This window comes from Miniopterus schreibersii (assembly GCF_964146895.1).
Source record: "Miniopterus schreibersii genome assembly, chromosome: 1".
NCBI lineage: Eukaryota > Metazoa > Chordata > Mammalia > Chiroptera > Miniopteridae > Miniopterus > Miniopterus schreibersii.
The window spans coordinates 194,605,579-194,625,852 of record NC_138101.1 but is presented as its reverse complement, the minus strand read 5'-3'; the positions used below and the strand labels follow the sequence as shown (position 1 = coordinate 194,625,852).

General features: G+C 54.8%; 1 protein-coding gene across 1 annotated transcript in view; it reads left to right on the top strand.

The window, feature by feature from the left end:
• The first annotated feature begins 1,748 nt into the window (after positions 1-1,748).
• PRIMA1 (proline rich membrane anchor 1) overlaps positions 1,749-20,274 on the top strand; it is a 37,497-nt gene continuing 18,971 nt past the window's right edge. Inside the window, exons 1-2 of the mRNA XM_081132292.1 lie at positions 1,749-1,849; positions 8,809-8,944. Coding sequence (XP_080988418.1) covers positions 1,757-1,849; positions 8,809-8,944 — 229 coding nt within the window. The 5' untranslated portion in view covers positions 1,749-1,756. The remainder of the gene's footprint in view (positions 1,850-8,808; positions 8,945-20,274) is intronic.

Here is a 20,274-nt window from a genome sequence, read left to right as displayed (position 1 = left end):
GTTGGCGATGGCCGAGGAGAAGCCGTGGCCGAGAGGTCTCCCCCGGGGCCACAGGCGGCGCCGTCGGAGCGCAGCCCTGCGGGTGGAGAGGTCCGGGTAGCGGGGCTGTGGAAGGAGAGCCAGCCCTGGGCCCCTGCACCCCGGGGAGCTTCCGCCCCCTCCGAATGGGGCAGGGAGCAGAAAGGGTCCTCAAGGCGGGGCGCCAAAAGGGGACCCCACGAATCAGTCCTTACCCCCTTCCAGCCGTCTCGGAGAAACTTGGGGGGGGGGGGGAGGCAAGCCAGGAGCAAGCGCGCCTGGAGCTGGGAGTCCTTCCCGCGGGTGGATTAATAAATGATCCAGCGCCCGATACACAGCAGCCTCGCTAGATGGAGACGCCGCCTCACTGCAGCGGCGCTGGCGGCCGCGAGCGCGGGCGGAGCGCGGCCGGGCGGGAGGCGGGCGAGGCTCTGGCGCGGCTCACGTCTGTTTTCCTTCCTCGTGCATTATTTATTTCGCCTCCGCCCGCGGCCCTGCTGCGCTCCCAGCCGGTGCCTCCCGCGGGCCGGCGTGACCGACCCGGGCAGCTCCGGCATCCCCGCGCCCCGGGCACCCGCGCGGCGCCACCGGGGAGGGCGGCGACCCGGGGAGGGCACTCGCCGCCGGGTCCTGGCGGCCAGGAGGAGACTTTCCCCGCCCTGGCCTCCGCCTAGGCAGGCAGCCCGCCCCGGCCCTGGACACCGGGTGCCGCCCCTCCCGCCCCGCGCGCGGCCAGGCGCAGCCGGGAGCCCCCCGGTGCGAGCGCGCCGCGCCCGGGACCCCAGCTCGGCGGCCCCGGAGGCCCAAGCCGCGCGCAAACTTTTGCTCCAGTGCCCTGCGCTCCTCCCCGGCACGCGAAGCCCCCAGGCGCCCGCGCAGTCGCCCGGGTGAGGACCGAGGCCCCGCCTAGAGGGCGGGGGACTGGGGAGGCGGCCGGCTTTAAATGGGGGCTGTCCGGCGGCTCGGGAGCAGTCTGCCGCGGGGGGAGCGCCACCTCCCTTCGCCGCGCGGAGGACCGGCTGGGGCGGCCCCCAGGCAAGGTGGCTGGAGGCGCGGGAGGGCTGGGGCGCGAGATGGAGACCTGGGGGGAGGCGCACTCTCCGGGGCGGGAGGCTGGGGCTCGGGAGAGCGCGCCAGGGGAAACGGGGTGCGCACGGGGGTGCCTATGTTGCGGTGTGCGCAGTGAGGGCCGGCGGGGCGAGGAGGGTGCCCGCAGCGTGTTGTGCATGCAGGGTCAGCAGCGTGCCCGCGGGCGCCGGGGGGTGCGCACGGCTCTTTCTGTGGATGTGCACTCGGGGGGAGCGGTGCCTGCCCGGTTTGAAGTATTTCAACTGTGGGAGTGAGGAGCGCATGGCCGTTTCTGGGGTGCTGCTCCGGGCGCTGTCGTGTGCTTAGTTGTTTCTGGAAGTGTGCATCGGGCCGAGGTATGCAAGCAGGATTCTGGGGAGGCGCACGGGGGCCACGGGATTCACGCAGGGTTCCGGGGGGTAGGCACCAGGATAGGGTGTGGGTTCTGGGATGCCCGCTTCTGCGAGTGTGCACGAAGGGTCATCGAAAGTGCAAACTAGAGCGCAGGGGCCAAGCTTGATTTACGAGGGTGCCCCAGGGTGCTGGGCGTGCCTGCCCAGGCCGGACTGTGTTGGGGTGAGCGACCGCGATGGGGCCCGCGCGACGCCCGCCTGACCCAAGCTCTGCTCCCCCGACAGTTCGCCCCGAGAGCCGGCTGCCGCGGGCCGAGATGCTCCTCCGGGACCTGGTGCTGCGCCGCGGCTGCTGCTGGCCCTCACTGCTGCTGCACTGCGCGCTCCACCCGCTCTGGGGCTTCGTACAGGTGAGCAGGGGCTGCAGGGGCCTGGAGACCTCCAGGGCAAGACCGGTGGCGGTGGGGTGTCACTTTACTCCCCGACCCCAGCTTTCTGCAGCCGCCCTTCTGATTGGTCCTGGGGAGAGTTTAGATAAAGAAAAGATGCTAGGGGCCTCCCCATGCTCAGGAACTCCATGGGGAGGCTTCAGTTGTGGCCGGAGACCTGCAGGACAGGGCCTTGGACAGGAAGGGCTTAGGCAATGGCTTCTTAATGCAGAAATGTCAGAAAAAGTAACCCGAGAGCTTTTGCACACTTAAAAACAAAAATGATCCCAAGGATATCCATTTTTTTAATTTCCAACTGGCAAACTTCAAATTAGTCTCCTGAAGCTGGACTTCAACACAGGAGAGGCTGCGTTTCTTATAGGGAGCGGAGCTGTGGATGTGGATGGATCGTACAGGGTGGCCCTCGTGGAGAATGTAAGGAAAAACTGTCCATCTGTAAGGATTGCCTGAGGATGGAGTCCTCACCCTGGGTCCCCTGGCCCCCAGGGCAGAGGCCAGGCGGCCACCAGCTGGAGTTACCTCTGTTAGGGTCAGAGACAGGGTTAGATGGGATGGTCCCCTAGTACCTCCCAGAATGTACGAGGTCCGTGGTACAGTGGAGTGGAGAAGAGGTGGGCTTTGCTGTCAGCTCTGAATTTTGAGCCCCAGCCCTGCCCCTCACCAGTTGGGCAACTTTAGGTGGGGCACTTAACCTGTCTGATTTTCGGTTTCTTCTTCCTGACTGTGCTGTTACAAGTACTTGATGAGCTAAAGCAAGTAAATACTACTTAGGGCAGTGCCCAGACCTCAATAAACACGCAACTCTAACTGTTGACATTAGCAATAGCGATGCCGCCCTTCTTTCAGGCTGGCCAGGTACTCTGTTGATCACTGTCACCTGTTTGACCTTTTTGAGTTGTTAGTGGTTCAGCAGGTGCTGGAGGACGTTTTTATTGTTTGGGGGGCATTGAAATACCCCACTCTGGGCATTCGCAGCTTCTCATTCTCCAGGTGGCATTTGGGGGGTTGGGGATAATTCAGATGGTTGTCTGAATAGGGGCGATAGTCCAAAGAAGAAGGGGTGGGCGAGACTGCTTTCCAATCTGCTGTGGTCCATGAGCTGTCCCAAGTTATGGGGCCCTGCTGGGACCAGCTCAGTCAGTCCTGCTTGGATGGTGGCCCAGCGACCGCTGGGAGAGGACCAGGGGCTCTGAAGCTGGACCCAGCATGCTGGCTGTGTGGGTGGGTCCACCAGGGTCCACCTCCACCGCAGCACCAGGCCCGTGTTCTGCGCTTGTCTCTGGCTTGCTCGGCCTCGCTCACAGTTGTTTCCCTTTCGGAAGTGGCAGCTTTGTTTAATGTGTGAAGCGGCAGTTATTAAACTCAGCTCTGCCTCCTCAGGATGCGGGATTTTGTCACTTTTAAACACTCGGGCAGTTGGGGACCAGCTTTCCTTGTTCAACTTTTAGTTGAACCTCAGATGTTAAGTTCACTTAGTTTTTATACTTGTTTGCTTACAGTTTTCTAGAAGACTTTTCAGCTTGTGTGGAGAGTTACACAGTGATGTTGTCTGTCTCCCAGACTAGAATTCTGTCGGGTAGAAACAGAAGACCCCCCCCCACCACCACCACCAAAAGAAATAGTGTTGGGAAAGCAGCCTGGCTTTTTTAACAATGTCCTTCAGCCAGGCAGTACTCACACGTGTGTGTGTGTGTGTGTGTGTGTGTGTGTGTGTGTGTGTGTGTGTGTGTGTTCAGATGCTGTTACTCAATACAAATCAATTTTTGTGCAAATCAATTAGAAAAGGAATTCTCTAGACAAGTAGAATGGATACAATCTCGGCTGGAGGCTCTGGAAAAATTAATCTACAAATGATAAGGACTGAGAAGCCAAGGAAAGGGGCCTTGGAACGGATGGGTCCAGTTTTTAAGCAAAAGAGCTGAATCCAGGGGCACAGAGGGAGAAGAGGAAACACGGAGGTGCGTGAAGCCGTGTAGTTCCCTAGAAGTGGAGGGATTAAAATCTGTCACATCATAGGAGTTTCTCGAATATAGAGAAAGAACTCAGAGCTTTCTGTGCTTTCATGAGTATTTTGCCAGAAGGGTCCCCGGAAGATGTAAGCATTTGGCTGGGTAGGAGAGACACAACCACGTCCTCTAATTAACAGGATAATTGGTGAAGTGAGAGACCTATGGTCCCCAAAGCAGCAAGTTCCTACCTTGAAATCAGCCCGGAGCCTCTGGCTGCTGCCTAGATGATAAGAAACTTAATCACTGAAGTCAGATGACATTTAAAGTGCCGCCAGCTTCGTGAGGGGGCATCCACGAGCCTCCCCCTTTCTTTTTAATGTGTCTGCAATTGAGATCTTGAGCTTTTGTGATTTAGGGTTCTTCTAAGTTCACTTCCAGATGAGTCCTTTTTTTTTTTTTTGCAAGCGAAGAGGATGACAGGCTGGCAAATTTATTAGGTGTGACAGGAGTGTGTCTCATCAAGTTACTGTGGTGCTGGCCTGGCTCCATAAAAGATGCCAGAAGCCATCGTCTTTGTGGGTGTCCTCCTACGGCCATCATCAGGGAGACGGCTCGGATCGGAGCCTGTGGGTCTCTATGCTGACAAGGTGCTGCCCCCGGGCCTGAGCAGTGCTGACCTCCCCCCTATGGCCAGTCACTGCAACTTTGCTTATGTATCCAGCAGCACTTATTGGGCACCTACTGTTTGCCAGGCCCTGTGTTAAGTGCAAGGGATCTAGTGGTGCCGGCCCGCATGGCATCGACAGTCTGGCACTGGAGAGATAATTAAACACGTAATTATAGGCAAGATAGCTCAACAGGAGCGAATAGTTTAGAGACGGAACCTGGCAGAAGTGACAGATGCAGTGCTCAGCTGTGACACGGACAAGGAGAAGTCAGGAGTCAGGGGGCGAGTGTGAGTAAAGTGTGCAGGTGGAGAGAACAGTCCCCGCAGCCGGAGGAGAGAAGGTGAGGCCCCTGTCGTGAGCCACTAACATCGTATCTTGCAGTTTGGACTTGATTCTGGGGGCTATGGGGATTGTCAGAGGTTTTAAGCAAGAGATGACAATCTCAGATTGGCATGTTAGAAATCTCAGCAGGAAAGATGGACTCGGAGAGGGGGGCGAGGCAAGGGTCAAAGAGGCTGGTGGGGGTAGGGTTGCCAAACTGAGCAAATAAAAATACAGGCCATCCAGTTAAATTTAAATTTCAATTAAACCACAAATTTTCTTTAGCACAGTAAGTATATCCCATACAATATCTGGGACATACTTACACTAAAAAGTTGGTGGTTGTTTATCTAAAATTTAACAGGGTGTCCCATATTTTACCTAGCAACCCTATGTGAGAGGCTAGGGCTGCCCAGCCAAGAGATGGTATCCTGGTTTAGGGTGATAATGGGGACAAGTGGATGGATTCAAGGACTGTTTGGGAGGCAACATCCAATGGACCAGAAAACTGGACAGATTGGCCAGTAGTGTGGACTGGCAGCCATGGAGCACCTTGTCCCCCAGACCACAGTGACAGGTACCAAACCCAGGTGACGGCAGGACCTCCCTGTGCCTCAGGATTCTGGCCCCAGGAGAATACTGCAGAGCAGGGAAGGGGAGGCAGGTGATAGCAAAAGTGGAATAAAAACTCATCCCTGGAAGTAGTGATACCAGCTTTTGCTCTGTCGGTTTTAGGCAAGTCATTGACCTTTCTGGGTCTCTGCTTCTTCTTGGTCAAGTCCAGTTAAGAGTAGGGGACTTCAAGGGCAGGTTTCTTCTTGCAGGACTCCCTAAGATATAAACCAACCAAGCCAGGTATTGAGACAAACTCCCAGCACTGAGGTTTCCTCTCTACTTGTCTAAGGCAACACCACCAATCCACAGAACCTCAAAGTGGACCCAGATTGGGGGTGGGCTAGATCCCATGTTTCTACACTGGTGGGCGGATCATCTCCCAACATATCTTTTCACTGAGCACCAGCTGAATGCCGGGCCTTGTGCCACTCTGGTCGATTACTTACCCTCACTGCTTCCGTCCCACCGGCTAAGTGGGGATGGTAACACCTGCCCCTCCCGGTTATCGTCATGGTGAAATGACAGCTGTGTCCCATGGCTGGCACACAGTAGGGCTCAGGGTTCATAACACACAGACTCATCTACCTGCCAGCTTTACTGGGGGGAGCAGGAGGCCAACATTACAAAACAGTAGGAATGATACCCCAAAGAGAGGGGTTACAAGCTGGAGAAGCAGGTGGGTCTAATTTGGGGGTAACGGGACTCGGGATGGCTTGCCCGAGAAGGCTGTGCCAGAGCTGGGTTTGAAGGATGAATAGAAGCTGGCAAGTGGATAAAGGGTGTGAGTAACCAACTGTCAGTGTCGAGAGGCTCGCGGCCACTGGTTTGCGCCGGACCAAACTCTAGTGAGGGGCCAAGGGGGGCCCGCCTCTCCGGGAGAAGCACAGCCAGCCAGGCTGATACTTTGGTGCTGACGGCTGGTCAGGCAGTTGTGCAGGTTCCCTTTCCGGTGGACCATTGTCCCAGACACCGTGGCTTTCTAAACTGCGCCCTCTCCCTCCAGCCTCGAAACTTGGCCCCGGTTTCCCTGCCTACAATTTCATCGCATTAAACTCTCTTATACATCTGTGCCCTTATTTCCTCTCATAAAAATAGGTCATTGTGTTGGGCCAGGTTAACAAACGTGCTGCTCTTGAACTCTCTCGCGTAAACTGCGCTTTGGAGAGTGGGAAAGTAATTGCTTTGGCAATGGCATTCATTGCTTGAAGTTCACGCACGTGGTAGAGTTCAGCAGAGAGGCGATCTCGGAGGCCAGCCGCTGGGAGCACGGAGCTCTCGAGCAACCCCCACAGTCCTAGAAGGTCGGAATGCAGAGGACAGGCTCCATGGTGGTGGGAGAACTGAGGACCACACTGCGGGGGAGGCCCGGGGATTTGCCGCTGACATGCAAGGAGTTAATCATCTCCGTAAAATACTGAGAAAAGGCTCACCCTCTGAGTATGCTCTCCCCAGTAAGAGACAACATTGCCTTCCAGAGTCTGAATTGCAGTCAGTGGTCCTTTAAAAACGCTAAAAGGTGGTGAGCAGGAGCTTCTTGGCCTCACGGATATTGTCAGGGCTGTAAATCAGTTCACCTCCCGCTGTCCTCCCAGCGGCTATTATCCAGCCCATTCACATCTGCCAAATGTGAAGAGCATCCAGCGCTGCAGGCTGTCTCTGCGGGGCCTGGACACGGGGAGCGAAGGGTCTGCAGGGGCCTTCAAAGGCAGCGGCAGGTGGCTGGTTGCAGGGAAATTGGGGCTGTAGGTTTCTACTCACTCAAGATGACAGCCAGAGAAATTGACCCTGGGCCTTATGGAGGTGGGGGTGCCCACCGGCTTTTCCGTTCATGCCCTTACATCAGCATGCTCCCTGGGACGGGCACAGAGCGCCGGCCTCGGGGATGGACGGCGCTCCGCCTCGGGGAGGGGCGCAGCGCAGGTGGTCGCTCTGCAGCGTCTGTTAGATGCCGTAACGGTACTGCTGGGAAGCTAAACAAAATACTCGCGCCTGGCTGCACCTGCAGAAACTCTGATTTAACTGGCCGTGGGGAGGCTCAGATGTGAGTGTGATTTAAAGCTGCCTGGAGATTCTGATGTGGAGTCGGGGTCGGGAACCGCTGGTGGAGCACAACCCACTCCCGCTACTCTTCGTAGTTTACGGGAGAGGAAACTGCCACTGAGTCAAAAAACGCCAGACCAGGATTCAAGAGGCATGGGTTCTGGCCCATGTGCTTAATATTCATTTGCTCATTTGTTTGTCCCTTCATTCGCCAAATATTTATTGAGAGCCAGGCATTCCCTTAGCCAGGTTATGATAGTGAGAGAAGAGGTAAGAGGCCTGGCCCCTGCCCCATAGATCTCTAGTTCACGGTGTGGATGGGCAGGAGCCAGGGAATCACCCACATTTCTGCCCCACACACTGGAACCTGGGCCTGAAGAGCCTATGAGAAGGAGACCTGACCAGGTCAGGGAGGCCAGAGACACTTCCCTGAGGTGATAGCCAAGCTGAGTCACAGGCTAGCAGGGAAGGGGTGAGAGAACATTGCCGGCCACTAGAGCAGTACGTGAAAGGGGACAGGTGTGGCCAGGGCCCGGAGACTGGAAGAGGGCACTGAGGGCAGAGCCGAGGGTAAAAGCACAGGGGGGTGAGGTGGGACTGGAGACGCTGTCTGGGGCCTCCTGGCCACGTGATCCTCTGAGCTGTGGGCAGGCATTTGGGGTTTTTTTGAGGGATATAGGTGGTCTGGGCAGGTATGTTTCACACGAGACCCCTCGGGCTCCCTTTGGTCATGAGGGCCACCAGAGCAGCCGCCTGGCTGAGTGAGGGTCCTCCTTCAAGACAGGACTTTGGCCATCCCAGGAAGGCTGTCAGGAGCTGTGGCCAGAGACAAGGTGAAGGCTTAGCCTTGTACAGTTGTAAGAAAGACTGGGGGACCCTGGGGGGAGGTGGGGTGGGGGCGGGGCAAAAAAAAAGAAAGACTGGTGAATTAGCTGGGTCTGCTTACTGAGGAGTAAAGTCAATATCCTGTCCCCATCTGGGTGGGAGAACCTCGGGCGGCCACTTCTGCTGGGCCTCATCTGCCTGATGGGGTGATGCTAGGAGTTAACCTTCAAGTTCTTGTCTACCTCTCAATACTATTGAAGTCACTTGTAACAGTCTCATCGCTGGTCCCTGGAAGAGCTGGAAATAAAACCTGTCTCCAAACCTGCCAGGCCAGCCTCCCACATTGTTTTCTCTGAGTCATCCCCACTTCTGTCTATTCCTCCTGCCGTGGTCGGGGGAAGACCCCCAAGTTGCAGCCTGGCAGACAGTGGGTTGGGAGGGCCCATTTCGGCTCCCAGTTGCTTCATTGTCTTCTCTATGGCACGTGTGCCCATTCCTGCAGGTGACACATGGTGAGCCCCAGAAGTCTTGCTCCAAGGTGACTGACAGCTGTCAACACATCTGCCAGTGCCGGCCCCCGCCCCCGCTGCCTCCGCCACCCCCGCCCCCGCCGCCTCCCAGACTCCTCTCTGCCCCAGGTAAGTGAAGGCTGGCCTGTTTCCGGTTTCTCTTTGTGTTTTCTGCGCCCAGAGAGGGCCTGCGAGCATGGCAGAGGGCAGCCTTGCTTCCTTTGTAATTTTCCACTGGCCGAGCAGGAGGGAAGCCAAGGCCCAACTTTTCCCTGCAGTCTGCAAAACGCCTTTCCCACAGAATGTTCCTGCGAGATGGAGAAAGATGTTTCTCCATCAGTTAATCAGATAAAAGTCAATCTCCATTTGATGAGCGACTCGGTCTGGCGGGCCCTGGGCCCTGGTCTTCTATATCCCACCCACGCACACAGTTTCATTTTTCGGCTTTAATTCAGGTTTAAGGAGGCAATTAGTGTAGAACCGAAGTGAAGGCTCTGGGAGCAAAGTAATATGGATGCCTTTCAGCCATTGGCAATGAACTCTGCTCTCCACCCCAGCCCCCTCCCGCCCCCTCACTGGTTTGCCTTGATTTCATCTATGAACAATGTGACTTCCTGGTCATTCAAACAAAGGAGGGTTTCTTTAGCCAGAAATGGCCTCAGTCCTGACCTCTACAGTTAAGTTCCCTGCCTACAATTGCTAGTTGATAAGGTCTCCAACAAGAGATTCTGTATTTTGGATTAATCGCTCCTGTTGAGGCCTATAGAATGCCTATGGTCATGTGTGGATCTCCCCCTGTAAACACATCTCCTTCCAGTTATTGGGGCATATTTTAAATAACCTTGATGACGCTTGCTCTCTGGTCAGCTGTGTCCAGGCTCTCTGGGTTCAGGCAGTGATGCAATGTTCTGGGAGGTCTTTGCAGTTCATGGGCATTTCTGCATTTTGTTGACTAGGCCCCTACCTGTCTCTATTCTTACCTGACACCTGTGGCCGGTGCTTCTCAGAGTGTGATCCTCAATATTGTCTGAAGCACTTTTCTTACAAGTGCAGCTTCCAGGGCCCTATTCAAACCCGCCCACTCAAAGTCCTTGGGGTGGGGCTTGGGAAGTAGCATTATAACAAGTGCTGAGGTGGTTCAAATGCAAGTTAACGTGGGGAACCTTGGCCTACCAGGCCCTCTGCTCGGAGCCTCTGTAGGATTCTTCCATCCCAGGATGCTTACCTTCTCTTCTCTCCTGAAGGAATCCTCGAGGTGTCCTCTGGGGCCTGGCCTCAGGCACCTGTCCTTGAAGATCACTCCTCTCCCTTCCTCTAGAATTTCTCCCCCTGGCACTGTTTGGGCTCCAGGCCTGTGCTATTTTCAGGTGTGCCTGTATCTGATGGACCCACACCCCCAGTTAGAGTCCCTTCAGTTCATCTCGTGCTAACTGAGCTTCTGTGCCAGACACAGAGGTGAGAGACTGGTCATCTGGGATCTCTCGGCTCAAAGGGAAGGTCCTCCTGTCAACAACTTAAAAAGGTGCGCCGGAAATCCTTGAGTAGCTGGGCCACAGTAAGCAGTAACATTGTCCTGGGTCTTAAAGAATACATGGGTTGTACTAGGTTGCTACTGAGGTTGTGGGGGAAGGGCATCCAGGCAGAAGGAACAGCATGGGCAAAGGCTTGGAGGTCTGACTCTGCGAGACTCACCCTGGGAGTCACAAGCCTTTCAGTAGGTTTAAAGGAGCGGTCAAGGGTGGACCGGAAAGGGCCTTGTGTGTGTGGCTGATTAGATCACATTTCATCCTGTGAATCGTTGTTTGCCAAACGTCATTCACTATATCCAAATACTTCCTATTATTTGCCCTTTTTTTCCTTAAATAGACTCACTTTTATGTTTATGCAAATTAATTTCCAAAGAAAACTTGACATAACTACTGTCGAAAAACCAGTATCACTTGCATCAATAAAGGTGACCACAAAAATAAATGTAATGAGACCTGGCCAGTGTGGCTTAGTTGGTTGGAGTGTTGTCTTGTGTACTGAAGGGTTGAAGGTTCGATTCCCGGTCAGGGCATGTGTTCGAGTTGTGAGTTCAATCCCTAGTTGGGTGTGTAGAGGAGGCAGCCGATTGATGCCACCCCCCCAATCAATTAAAAATAAATGTAATGAAAACAAAGCTAGTGACTATGAGGTGTCAGAGCCGTGGTAGCTCCACACGGAGTTTCTTCTCTATAAAGAAACCAGAAGGTCTGTAACAGAATCAAAAGGACCTAATTTCTTGTTCTGTGTTTTGCTGTCTTTGAATTCTGGGTCTCTATGCCATCGAAAACCAGCTCCCTTAGCTGCAGGGACAAGTAGCCCATCCCTTAGGAAACTGCTGGGGACAGTGATCAGCCATGAAGGTGTCGAGCAGGGAGATGACGTGATTCTGTAGCTCTGCTTCAGAAAGATCAACTTTTCTGGCAATATGAAGGGCAGACTCGGGATGAGCTACCAGACTGGAGTCAAATGGGGGACTCTTGAGATAATTCAGTCCCCAGACCACCCACTAGGGCCTGAAAGCCAGGCTGGGACTGCAGAGAAGCAGAGGCGGGCAGAGAGTGCCCGGGAGGAGACAGCGGCCTTAGGTGGAGCTTTGGGCCTGTGGGTGTTTCTCGGTGAGAGAGGGCAGGTGTAGTTTGGTCCTATGGCGGGGCTTTTCTAGTTATACGTAGCAGAAACCCATCTTAAAGTGGCTTAAACATTGCAAAAACTAGGGAGGGAGATGTTAGTTTTTTGGCTCATGTATCAGGATTTTCGAGCAGCAGGTCTCCTGTGATAGTATTGGATTTCTGTCTCTGTCCCACTCTCTTCTGATTTCTCCTGGGCTGCCTTTTCTTTCGGGCTGGCCCAGCCCCTGTGACTCTAGGCTACAGGATTCCGCCAACCTTACAGTTAGCAATCTCCCTACAATCAGAGCTGTTCTTTCCCAAAAGGTCCACTGAAGTCCTGGGGCTGACTTTCATTGGACCTGCATGGGTGACGTGTCCATCCTTGGACAATCATTGTGGCCTGTGGGATGGAATATGCTGACTGATCAGGCCTGGACCATGTCACCACCCTTGGAGCTGGGATGCAGGGCTAAAGGTTAAGGGAGTGGTGGCCCCCCACGGTCATGGACATGAACGCTGGGCAGAGAGGACAGCCGATGTCCCCAGAGCCGTGAAGGGCTTGCAGACTAGACCAGTGGCAGAGCATGTGTTCTGTACATTCTCTTAATCTTCCTTGTGCTCGGCCCAGACCCTGCGCACAAGTAGTGATCAATAAAATATCAGACAGAGCTATGAGCACATCTGTGACTTCTGCCTGCTCTATAATTGCCAGGAATTAGCCTCCCTCCAGAGGGCACAGGCTGTGGTGCTGTGGAAGCTCTCTTGTCATTTAGCAGGTGCGCGTGGGGCTCACCAGGTGCTGTGCTGGGAAGTCAGCAGTGAGCGAGGGAGGGGCCGCTCCCGCCCGCATGCAGCTCCCAGTCCCGTGGACTGTCATTTGCAGAAGCGTTTGCAGGAGAGTCCTTTCCTGCCATCTTTCTGGATACCTTGGCTCCAGGCTCATGTCAGCCTTTGCTCCTTTGTTCGTCGATGTGCCTTGAATCCCTGCCTCTTACAAGGGCCTCTCTTTCACCTGGAAGCGTTAGCCAAGTGCCTGCTCTGAGTCCAGCCCCATGCTGGGGACACTGGAGGCACACAGAGGCATTCGGGGACTTGTCCCCACTGGCAGGGGCTGGGTAATGAAAAGACTGAAAATGCAGCATCTGAGTCTTCATCTTCGAGCCCAGGTGGGAGTGCTAGCCCAGCCACTCCTGTATGTCTAAGAGGGCCGGGTCACGTAGCCTCAGCCTTGTCTCTATGAACCAGGTGTAGGGATTCCACCCACCGCGAGGGGTTGACTTGAGGAATCCATAAGTGAAAAGTGCTTCTGAAAACTGAACAGGTGTCCATCCGCTGCTGCCAATCGTCCTGTGAAAACCCTTCTGATACACAGCAGCCCAGTGATGAGGGACTGTGGACATCAAACATGGGCCACGTCACTTTGAACATCTCTTGCTTCATGGGCGGTGTGAGTGCTGAGCTTGTCCTCACTGTCATGATTGATTGGGGCCTTGGGGTATTGGATCCTCATCATTTGCAGGGTTGGGGCTTCTGTCCTGTCATCTTTGAGCCACTTGCCTGGTCTGGGAGTAGGAGGACCTGGAGGCCAGGCCTGGCTCTGGCTCTTACCAGCTGTGTGCTGGTCACTGAACCTCTCTGAGCTTCTGTGTTCTTGTCTGCAAATGAGTGATGAGACTCCATCCTCTGAAGGTGGTTGTGAGTACAAAAAATACATGTGAGGGCTAGCCCAGCACCCGGTACAACCCCACTCTCCTGTGAGCATAACCCTTGCTTAAATAAATCTCTTACCCAAGCTGTTCTCTGCTCCCTTCCATAAAATCGGCTGACCCTGCCTTGAGCTTCTCTCTAGACCGAGCACAGTGCCCTGTAAGCACGACTCTTGACCAGATGCTCCTGGACTTGAGCATCTGACATTGTAAGAATTTTAATAGTTGCTGGCTTTCTTTTAAAAGTGATTTTATTTTTTTTTAAGTACTGACTTTCCCTTTCCCAATTCAATAAATGGAATGGTTCCTCTTCCATTTATATGCTTAAATCTAGCAAATAAAAGATTATGGATTTATGTGGACTTTAATTTACTCAACAAACCTTTACATTGATTTATTGAACAAACTTTGCCAAGAATCTGTGCCTGGGCTGCAGAGATGAACTGTCCATAGCCCTGCCCTCAGGGAACCTGAGCCCTGGACTCACACTGGCATCTCCTGAGAGCTTTGAAAATGACTGATGCCCAGGCACAGTCTGATGCCTAGAGGGGGTGATTCTTGTATGAATCAGGGTTGAGACTCTTGGCTACAACCAGAGACACAAGGCAGGAAGGGATCGGTGCCCAAAAAGAGGAAAAGGCGAGGCTCGAGGGAACTTGGGGCCAAGGTCTGGTGAGACTTGCACATGAATGAGTGACCTCCGGTATCGCCACGGCTGCTGGGATGTTCCCAGGTGCGGATCCTGCCCTCCAGGACTTGGGAGCCTTGTGAGGAGTCTGGACTCAATGCTGAGCCTGAAACAGGGAAACACATCCATGCACTGCACTCGCTTTCTTATAATTTTTTATTGAGATAAAATTCACCATTTTAAAGTATGCATTTCAGCAGTTTTTAGTATGTTCACAAGGTTGTGTAGCCATCACTACGATCTAATTCCAGATCATTTTTGTCACCACCCCCCCAAAAGAAGCCCTGTACCTCCCAATACAGGCCCCTTGCCCAGTCCCTGGCGACCACTAATCTACTTCCAGTCCCTGGACTTGCTATTCTGGAATGTAGCATAAACCTGGATATTCCCTGCTAGTCTGGGCTCAGTTTCTTCATCTCCTAGTGGAGAGGAAGCCTCTTTCCTCAGCGCTGAGAAGTGGAATCCTGACGGCATGTGTACGGTGGGCCCAGGGCCTAGCACAGGGCAGGTGTTTGGAGGGTGTGACCCCCATAATGGAAGGGATCCGTGGGCAGGGGGGGCTTGAGATCCCGGCTAAAAGGCCTCACCTGTTTCATTGGGATTAAGAGCTGGTTCTGACAGCCCACAGCTCTGGCCTCACGTGGACCTCATTTCATCATAGGGCTGTTGAAAAGGTCAGATTGGTTCGCAGGTGACAGTGTTGAGACTAGTGCTGGCCCAGGATGGTCACCCTGTCAGTGTCAGCTATTCATATTATTAAGAAATTCGTCTAGGATGTCCCACTTGTGTCCAGGACAAAGCAGCCCGCCTGACCTATTAAGTTTCTGATCCGATCCCTGAGGACAGTGAGTCCCCAGACACAGCTCACAGCTTGACACGGGGAAAGTACACACTGAGGGTTTGTGTGAATGAATGCATGTGGCCAGATGAAGAAGACAGAAAATAAATTTTCCAAGATAAATGGGGTAGGGAGGGGACTGACATTTTTAAGATCCTGCCATTTGCCAGGGAGCCTCTGGGACCATGTCTGAGTTTGGGCTGCTCTGGAAACAGACACTGAGACAAGAATTCAAGTGCAGGTGGCTATTTGGGGGACGGGGAAAGGGCGGCAGGCAGCAAAGGGGGTGATACCAAGCTAGTTGCCACTGGGGGCGCTGGAAGGAGCCTGGTCCCACTGGAGAGCTCTGGGAAATGGCAGGGCCACTCACAGCACCTGAGAGTGACTCACCTGAGGGCTGAGGGAGCTGAGGGAGGGTGTGATCGACTCCCCCAGGCAGAGATGCTGCACTGGCATCGGGAAGCTGAGCCAGGGAGCCCAAAAGGACACCAGAAGCATGTGCTACAGGCTGTCCCCTTCTTCCACTGTGATCGCCATGGGTGCCCTCACCCCTGGTCACACCCAGATGGGTCTATACGTCAAACTGGGAGTCCACACCCCTCTTTCCCACTCAGGAAAGCATATTAGTGGTCAAGTGGTTGTTCTTCTATCAGAGGGACACCTGATTTATGTGTTTAAGGAGCAGTAAATCACTCACAGCCATTTGTGCATTCACAAGTATGTGTAGAGCTCTCCATGTGGCCACAGACTGAGGATGACGCAGTGGGTAAGACAGGGTGAACCACAGGGGAGGTTCACGGAGGAAGACCAGGGGAACAAGTCTCAGGAGAAGCCTGGGACGTGGAGGTGGGGAAGGGGCTGTGTTCTGGCAGCAGGAGCAGCAGTGACAAAGGATTGGAGGCAATGAGAGCCTGTCCGTCCCAGGCTGAAGCACACAGGAGGCGTGGGGAGCTGAGCCAGAAGGGTGAGCGCACTGCCCAGCCTGACGGCGCACCGGGGATCTCGGCCCCATTCCCCAGGCGGCGGAGGGTCTGCGTGGAGAGCTCCCATCTGAGCTGCGTTTAGACGGCCCTGGCTGCGGGGGAAGTGGCAGGAGGCTGAACGCAACAGGGAGAAGGCAGGGGTCCAGGAGAGGGAGCGGTGGCCTGGGCCAGGCAGTGGCAGTGGGCAAGGGGCCTGGGGCTTGAGAGACCACCACTGTCAGGGAGGAGGGAACAGAAAGATGCCCCTGTGGAGACAGTTCATGGAGGGAGTGTGATGGGCTCAGGAGTTTCAGCTTTTGTCACGTGGCGTGGGAGGTGCCGCGGGAGGTGCCATTGGACAGCAGGAAAGGCATCAGCTTGTGGGTGTGGAGTTGAGGGCAGAGGCCTGAGTTGGCCCTAAGGATGAGGGGTGGGGGCCTATAGATCACCCAGGGAGAGCGTGGGGAGGACAGAGCCTGGGCGCAGGCGGAAGGCAGCGAGGTGACCTGAGAGACGAGGGAAGTAGCTGAAGGCTGGGGAGAGCTCACAGGATCAGCAACGAGGAGCTGGTATCCACCCTCCTATATCCATTTACCTGAAGGAGGGGGAAGCTTTGAGCACTAAAATAAACACGTGCTCCTTGCATAGGGACCATTAGAAGGCAAGTGGTGATATAAAGTGGTCTAATCCAGGAGGCTCCCAGGAGCTCACTGTGCACCTGGAAAGTGGGGAGAGATGTGATGTCCTCAGAGAGGTGACCTGGCCTCCCAGAGTGGGCGGCGCATGAGCAAAGTAAGGCAGCTGGTGTGTGTGTGGCTGGGAGCAACCCAGGGGCCCCAGTGGACTGTCTGGTCAGTGTTGTCACAGGCGTGTGCTGATTGGAGTTCAAAGCCAGAGCCCCCAGGACACTGGGAGCTGAGGTGGGGAGAGGCGACTGCAAGGCAGGGAGATCGCTCTTCATGCAAACATTTCTAGAGTGCTCTACATTTTAGCAGCTTGGGATACACCATGGAACAAAACAGATGGAGAGCTGACATTCTGGTGGAGAGAAGAGACCAGAAGCAATAAAGCTGATAAACCTGTGAGCTGTAGAACATGCTAGATGGGAAGGGTGCTGGGAGAAATGACAGTGGACTACAGCAAGCTGAGGCTGGGCCAGGAGGCAATCTGAAGAGAAGGTGGCATCGGACAAAGGCCCGCAGGAGGAAGCACATTGGCACCTGGGGAAGGACGGCCAGCCTGGGGCCCAGGACCGAATTCATCTGGGGAGCTTGAGGGGTAGCCAGGGGCAGTGTGGCTGGAGCAGAGTGGGGTTGGGGTAGGAGGTAAGAATGGGGGGAGGCAGACAGGCCCCTGTGACCATGTCATATGTATGTGGGTGCTGGGAGTGGGAGTGTCTCGGGGTGGATGTCTGAGGAATCTGGATGTGATTCTGGAAGAGCCAAAGGTTTCTGAGCAGCTGAGTTAAGTGAACCACGTGGTGTTTGAAGACTATTAATCTCAGAGATGGGAAGGGGGCCAAGTCCACTGCGCACTTGCTTGTCTGTGTTCAGTCCCTGGCTGCGGCAGCCATCTCTCTCTAAGATGGTGCCAAGACGCTGGCCTCGCTTGTTCCCCTTCAGACGCAGTATATGGGGACTTGATTTATGCTGCCTCTTGTCCCATTCCTCTCTCTAAATATGGTGAGGTTGCAAATGGGGACGGTGTCCGTTAGTCCTGCAGCGTGGGCCCTCCTTCAGTTTAGCAAGACAGACGTGACCTGGGAGAGGCATTCGTGTGGCCCTTTGCCCTTTGGCCTCTAGAGAAGAAACCCAGCAAAGGGTCAGTGTCTTGGCCCAGCCTGCGTGGGAAGCTTCTAAACTGTGACATTCACACTAGGGTCTCTGCTGACGTCTAGAGTGGGCTGGTGACACCACGCCCTCTTTCTGGGGTGCTCCTCTTCCAGGAAGGCCTCCCCTCCTCGAGGCCTGGAGGTAGGGATCAGGAACGGACACTCACGCGCAGAGGCGGCACCCACCCTTCACTCCTTCCCTCTCTCCCCTTGAGCTGATTTGTCTCCTACCTGTGGTCCTCAGTCAGGAGTAAAAACACCCCCTAGTGTACATTTGGAAGTGCGGGGGGTGTTCATTTTTAGGTGGTTGTCACAGTGACTTAGGGGGCAGGGTGGAGTGCTACTGGCATTTAGTGGCCAGGGGCCAGGGATGATAAATGTCATGCCAGGGACAGTTCTCCACAACGGAGTTGTAATACAAAGATGCTGCTGAGAATCTGCTCAGCCCCCAAGCCTCGTTTTGAAGCAGCTAGATTTCAAGTCCTAAGCTGGTGTCCCAAGGAGCGTTGGCTGTTTCTATTTTTGGAACCTCCGTGACCCAGGCCGCTACTGTAGGGGACAGTTCCTCTCTTTCGATGGTTGTTTCACTCCTGTCTGATTGCTTGGGGCTAGCCCACATCCTCTTAGCCACCATTTACAAAGCACCTGGCCAACGAGAGACGAACAAAGCACACACTGGTCCAGGAGCGGGGGGCTGGCGGTTGGTGAGCATCGCGGGCCCACTTGGTGGCCTCCGATGACCACGCTAACTGCAGGCCCCGGGAGGCAGAGAACGGGCCCACTTCGCCCTGTGTGCAGCCCACAGAGCCTCTCGTGGTCCGTGAATTCAAACGTGCTGACTGGACCCCAGGACTCCAGCCGCGCCCGTGTGGACATTCCAGTTGGCCCGGAGGACAGGGCTATCTGCGTCCGTCACCAGGGCCCTTGTTCTGCTCTACGCTTTGAATGCTGATATGTGAACTTGAACTTTTACACATGGTCTCATGTGCTCAGGTACTTGTGCAGACTTCATGCTGTGTTTTTGTTTTCATTTTTCCTTCCTCCTCCTGTCTTAGATCAGGCCCCCGAGAGGCAGAGCCTGCGGCAGGGGCTCGGGTGTGCGTTAGTGTCCTCTCGGGGAAGCAGTAGGAAAGGGAGGGGAACGGGGCAGGGAAGGGGAAGGAGCGGTCAGGGTGCGGTTCCAGCTGGAATCTGGCTTCAGGGGAGCCCACCAGGAGGCCTGGAGTGTGAGCAGCTCCGATAGGAAGCCTTCAGGCAAGGGGCCAGCTTTCTGTGGCCACATCTGTGAGTCATCAAGCCCTGGCTGCCCTGTGACCTGGGGGCACCAATGTGTCTACCACACAGTCCTCTTAGAAACAGGGCCAGTCTCCGCCAAGCAAGGTAACTGCACAACATGCTCGCAATCTCTTGGCCCAAATATGGCAGAATCTATTGCTGTAAAGACCTACCAAATTTTATCTCACTGCTTTTGAGATTTGTACACGTTTCTCTCAGTTTCTCCCCCTTTTGTCCCTTTCATTCCCCCTTTCCCCCCATTTTCACTGAGCTCATGCCCAGCGCCCTGAAGTGCCCAGCTCACCTGGGGGACTTGCAGAGCTTGAAGGGCTCCGTGCAGAGGAGGACCGGTCCCCAGAGCCCGAGGCCACCGCCTGGGAGCAAAGCCCCCTCCCGCGGGCCCACTCGGGCTGGAACCCTGCATCCTTCACACGCAGAAACGCACAAAGGATTTTCATCTCCGAGAACATCCTGGGCCCTGTAACCCGCAAAGCAGTTCATCTCCTTAGCCAACTCTAAGACGCTTTCCGCAGCCACTCGAAGCCCCGTGGGGTTCGGTGGCTCTGATGTCCCCCCCCCCTTGCTCCGGGAGGGGCTGCAGGAGCGTGAGCCCGAGCCCGCGGCGGCGGCATTTATTAAGTGCTGCTGTCTGCGGTGCAGCCATTGAATCAGACGATAATTCCTTTCCTCCTTGTTTGTTTTTCTTTTTAAACACACATCACACAACTTATCCACCTTCCCCTTGGAAGTTATCCCGCTGGCTCTGGCAGTTCAGTCACTGTCGAGAAAGTTTTTCAGATCCTTCCCTACAAGGGTTGGAACCTGAGTGGTCAAAATGGGCAGCAAACACTGTGGTAAAAAAATTGGGGCTTGCCCTGGCCGGGTTGCTCAGTGGTTAGAGTGTCGGCCCGCAGACTGAAGGGTCCCGGGTTTGATTCTGGCCAAGGGCACGCACCTCGGTTGCAGGCTCGATCCCCGGCCACTGTCAGAGCGCGAGCGAGAGGCAGCCAATGGATGTGTCTCTCTCACATCGATGTTTCTCTCACCCTCTCCCTCCCTCCCTCCCCCTTCCACGATTTTGGAAAAGCAATGGGAAAAATATCCTCAGGTCGTCCCGTACACCAAAGGGTTGTGGGATTGATTCTTGGTCAGTGCAAATACCTAGGTTGCGGGTTCGATTCCCAGTCAGGATGCCTATGGAGGCGACTGATTGATGTTTCTCTCCCACATCAATGTCCCCCTCCCCCCCACCTCTCTCTGAACATATCCTCAGGTGAGAATTAAAAAGAAATAGAGCTTTAGTCTACATTTGTAAGGAGCCTTTAAAGGGTGTTGAGCAAGAGTGTAACAGGATTCAATTTACATTTTATAAAGAGCCACTGGCCCCCTGTGGAGAGTGGGGGGGGGGGGGACAGGCCAGTTGGGAGGCTGCTGTCAAGGGTGTGGCTAGTTCCTGAGGTGTCATTCTGTCTGTCTGAGGCAGCCCTCACCTCCAAGGCCCCGTTAACGTCCCTGTCAAAGGA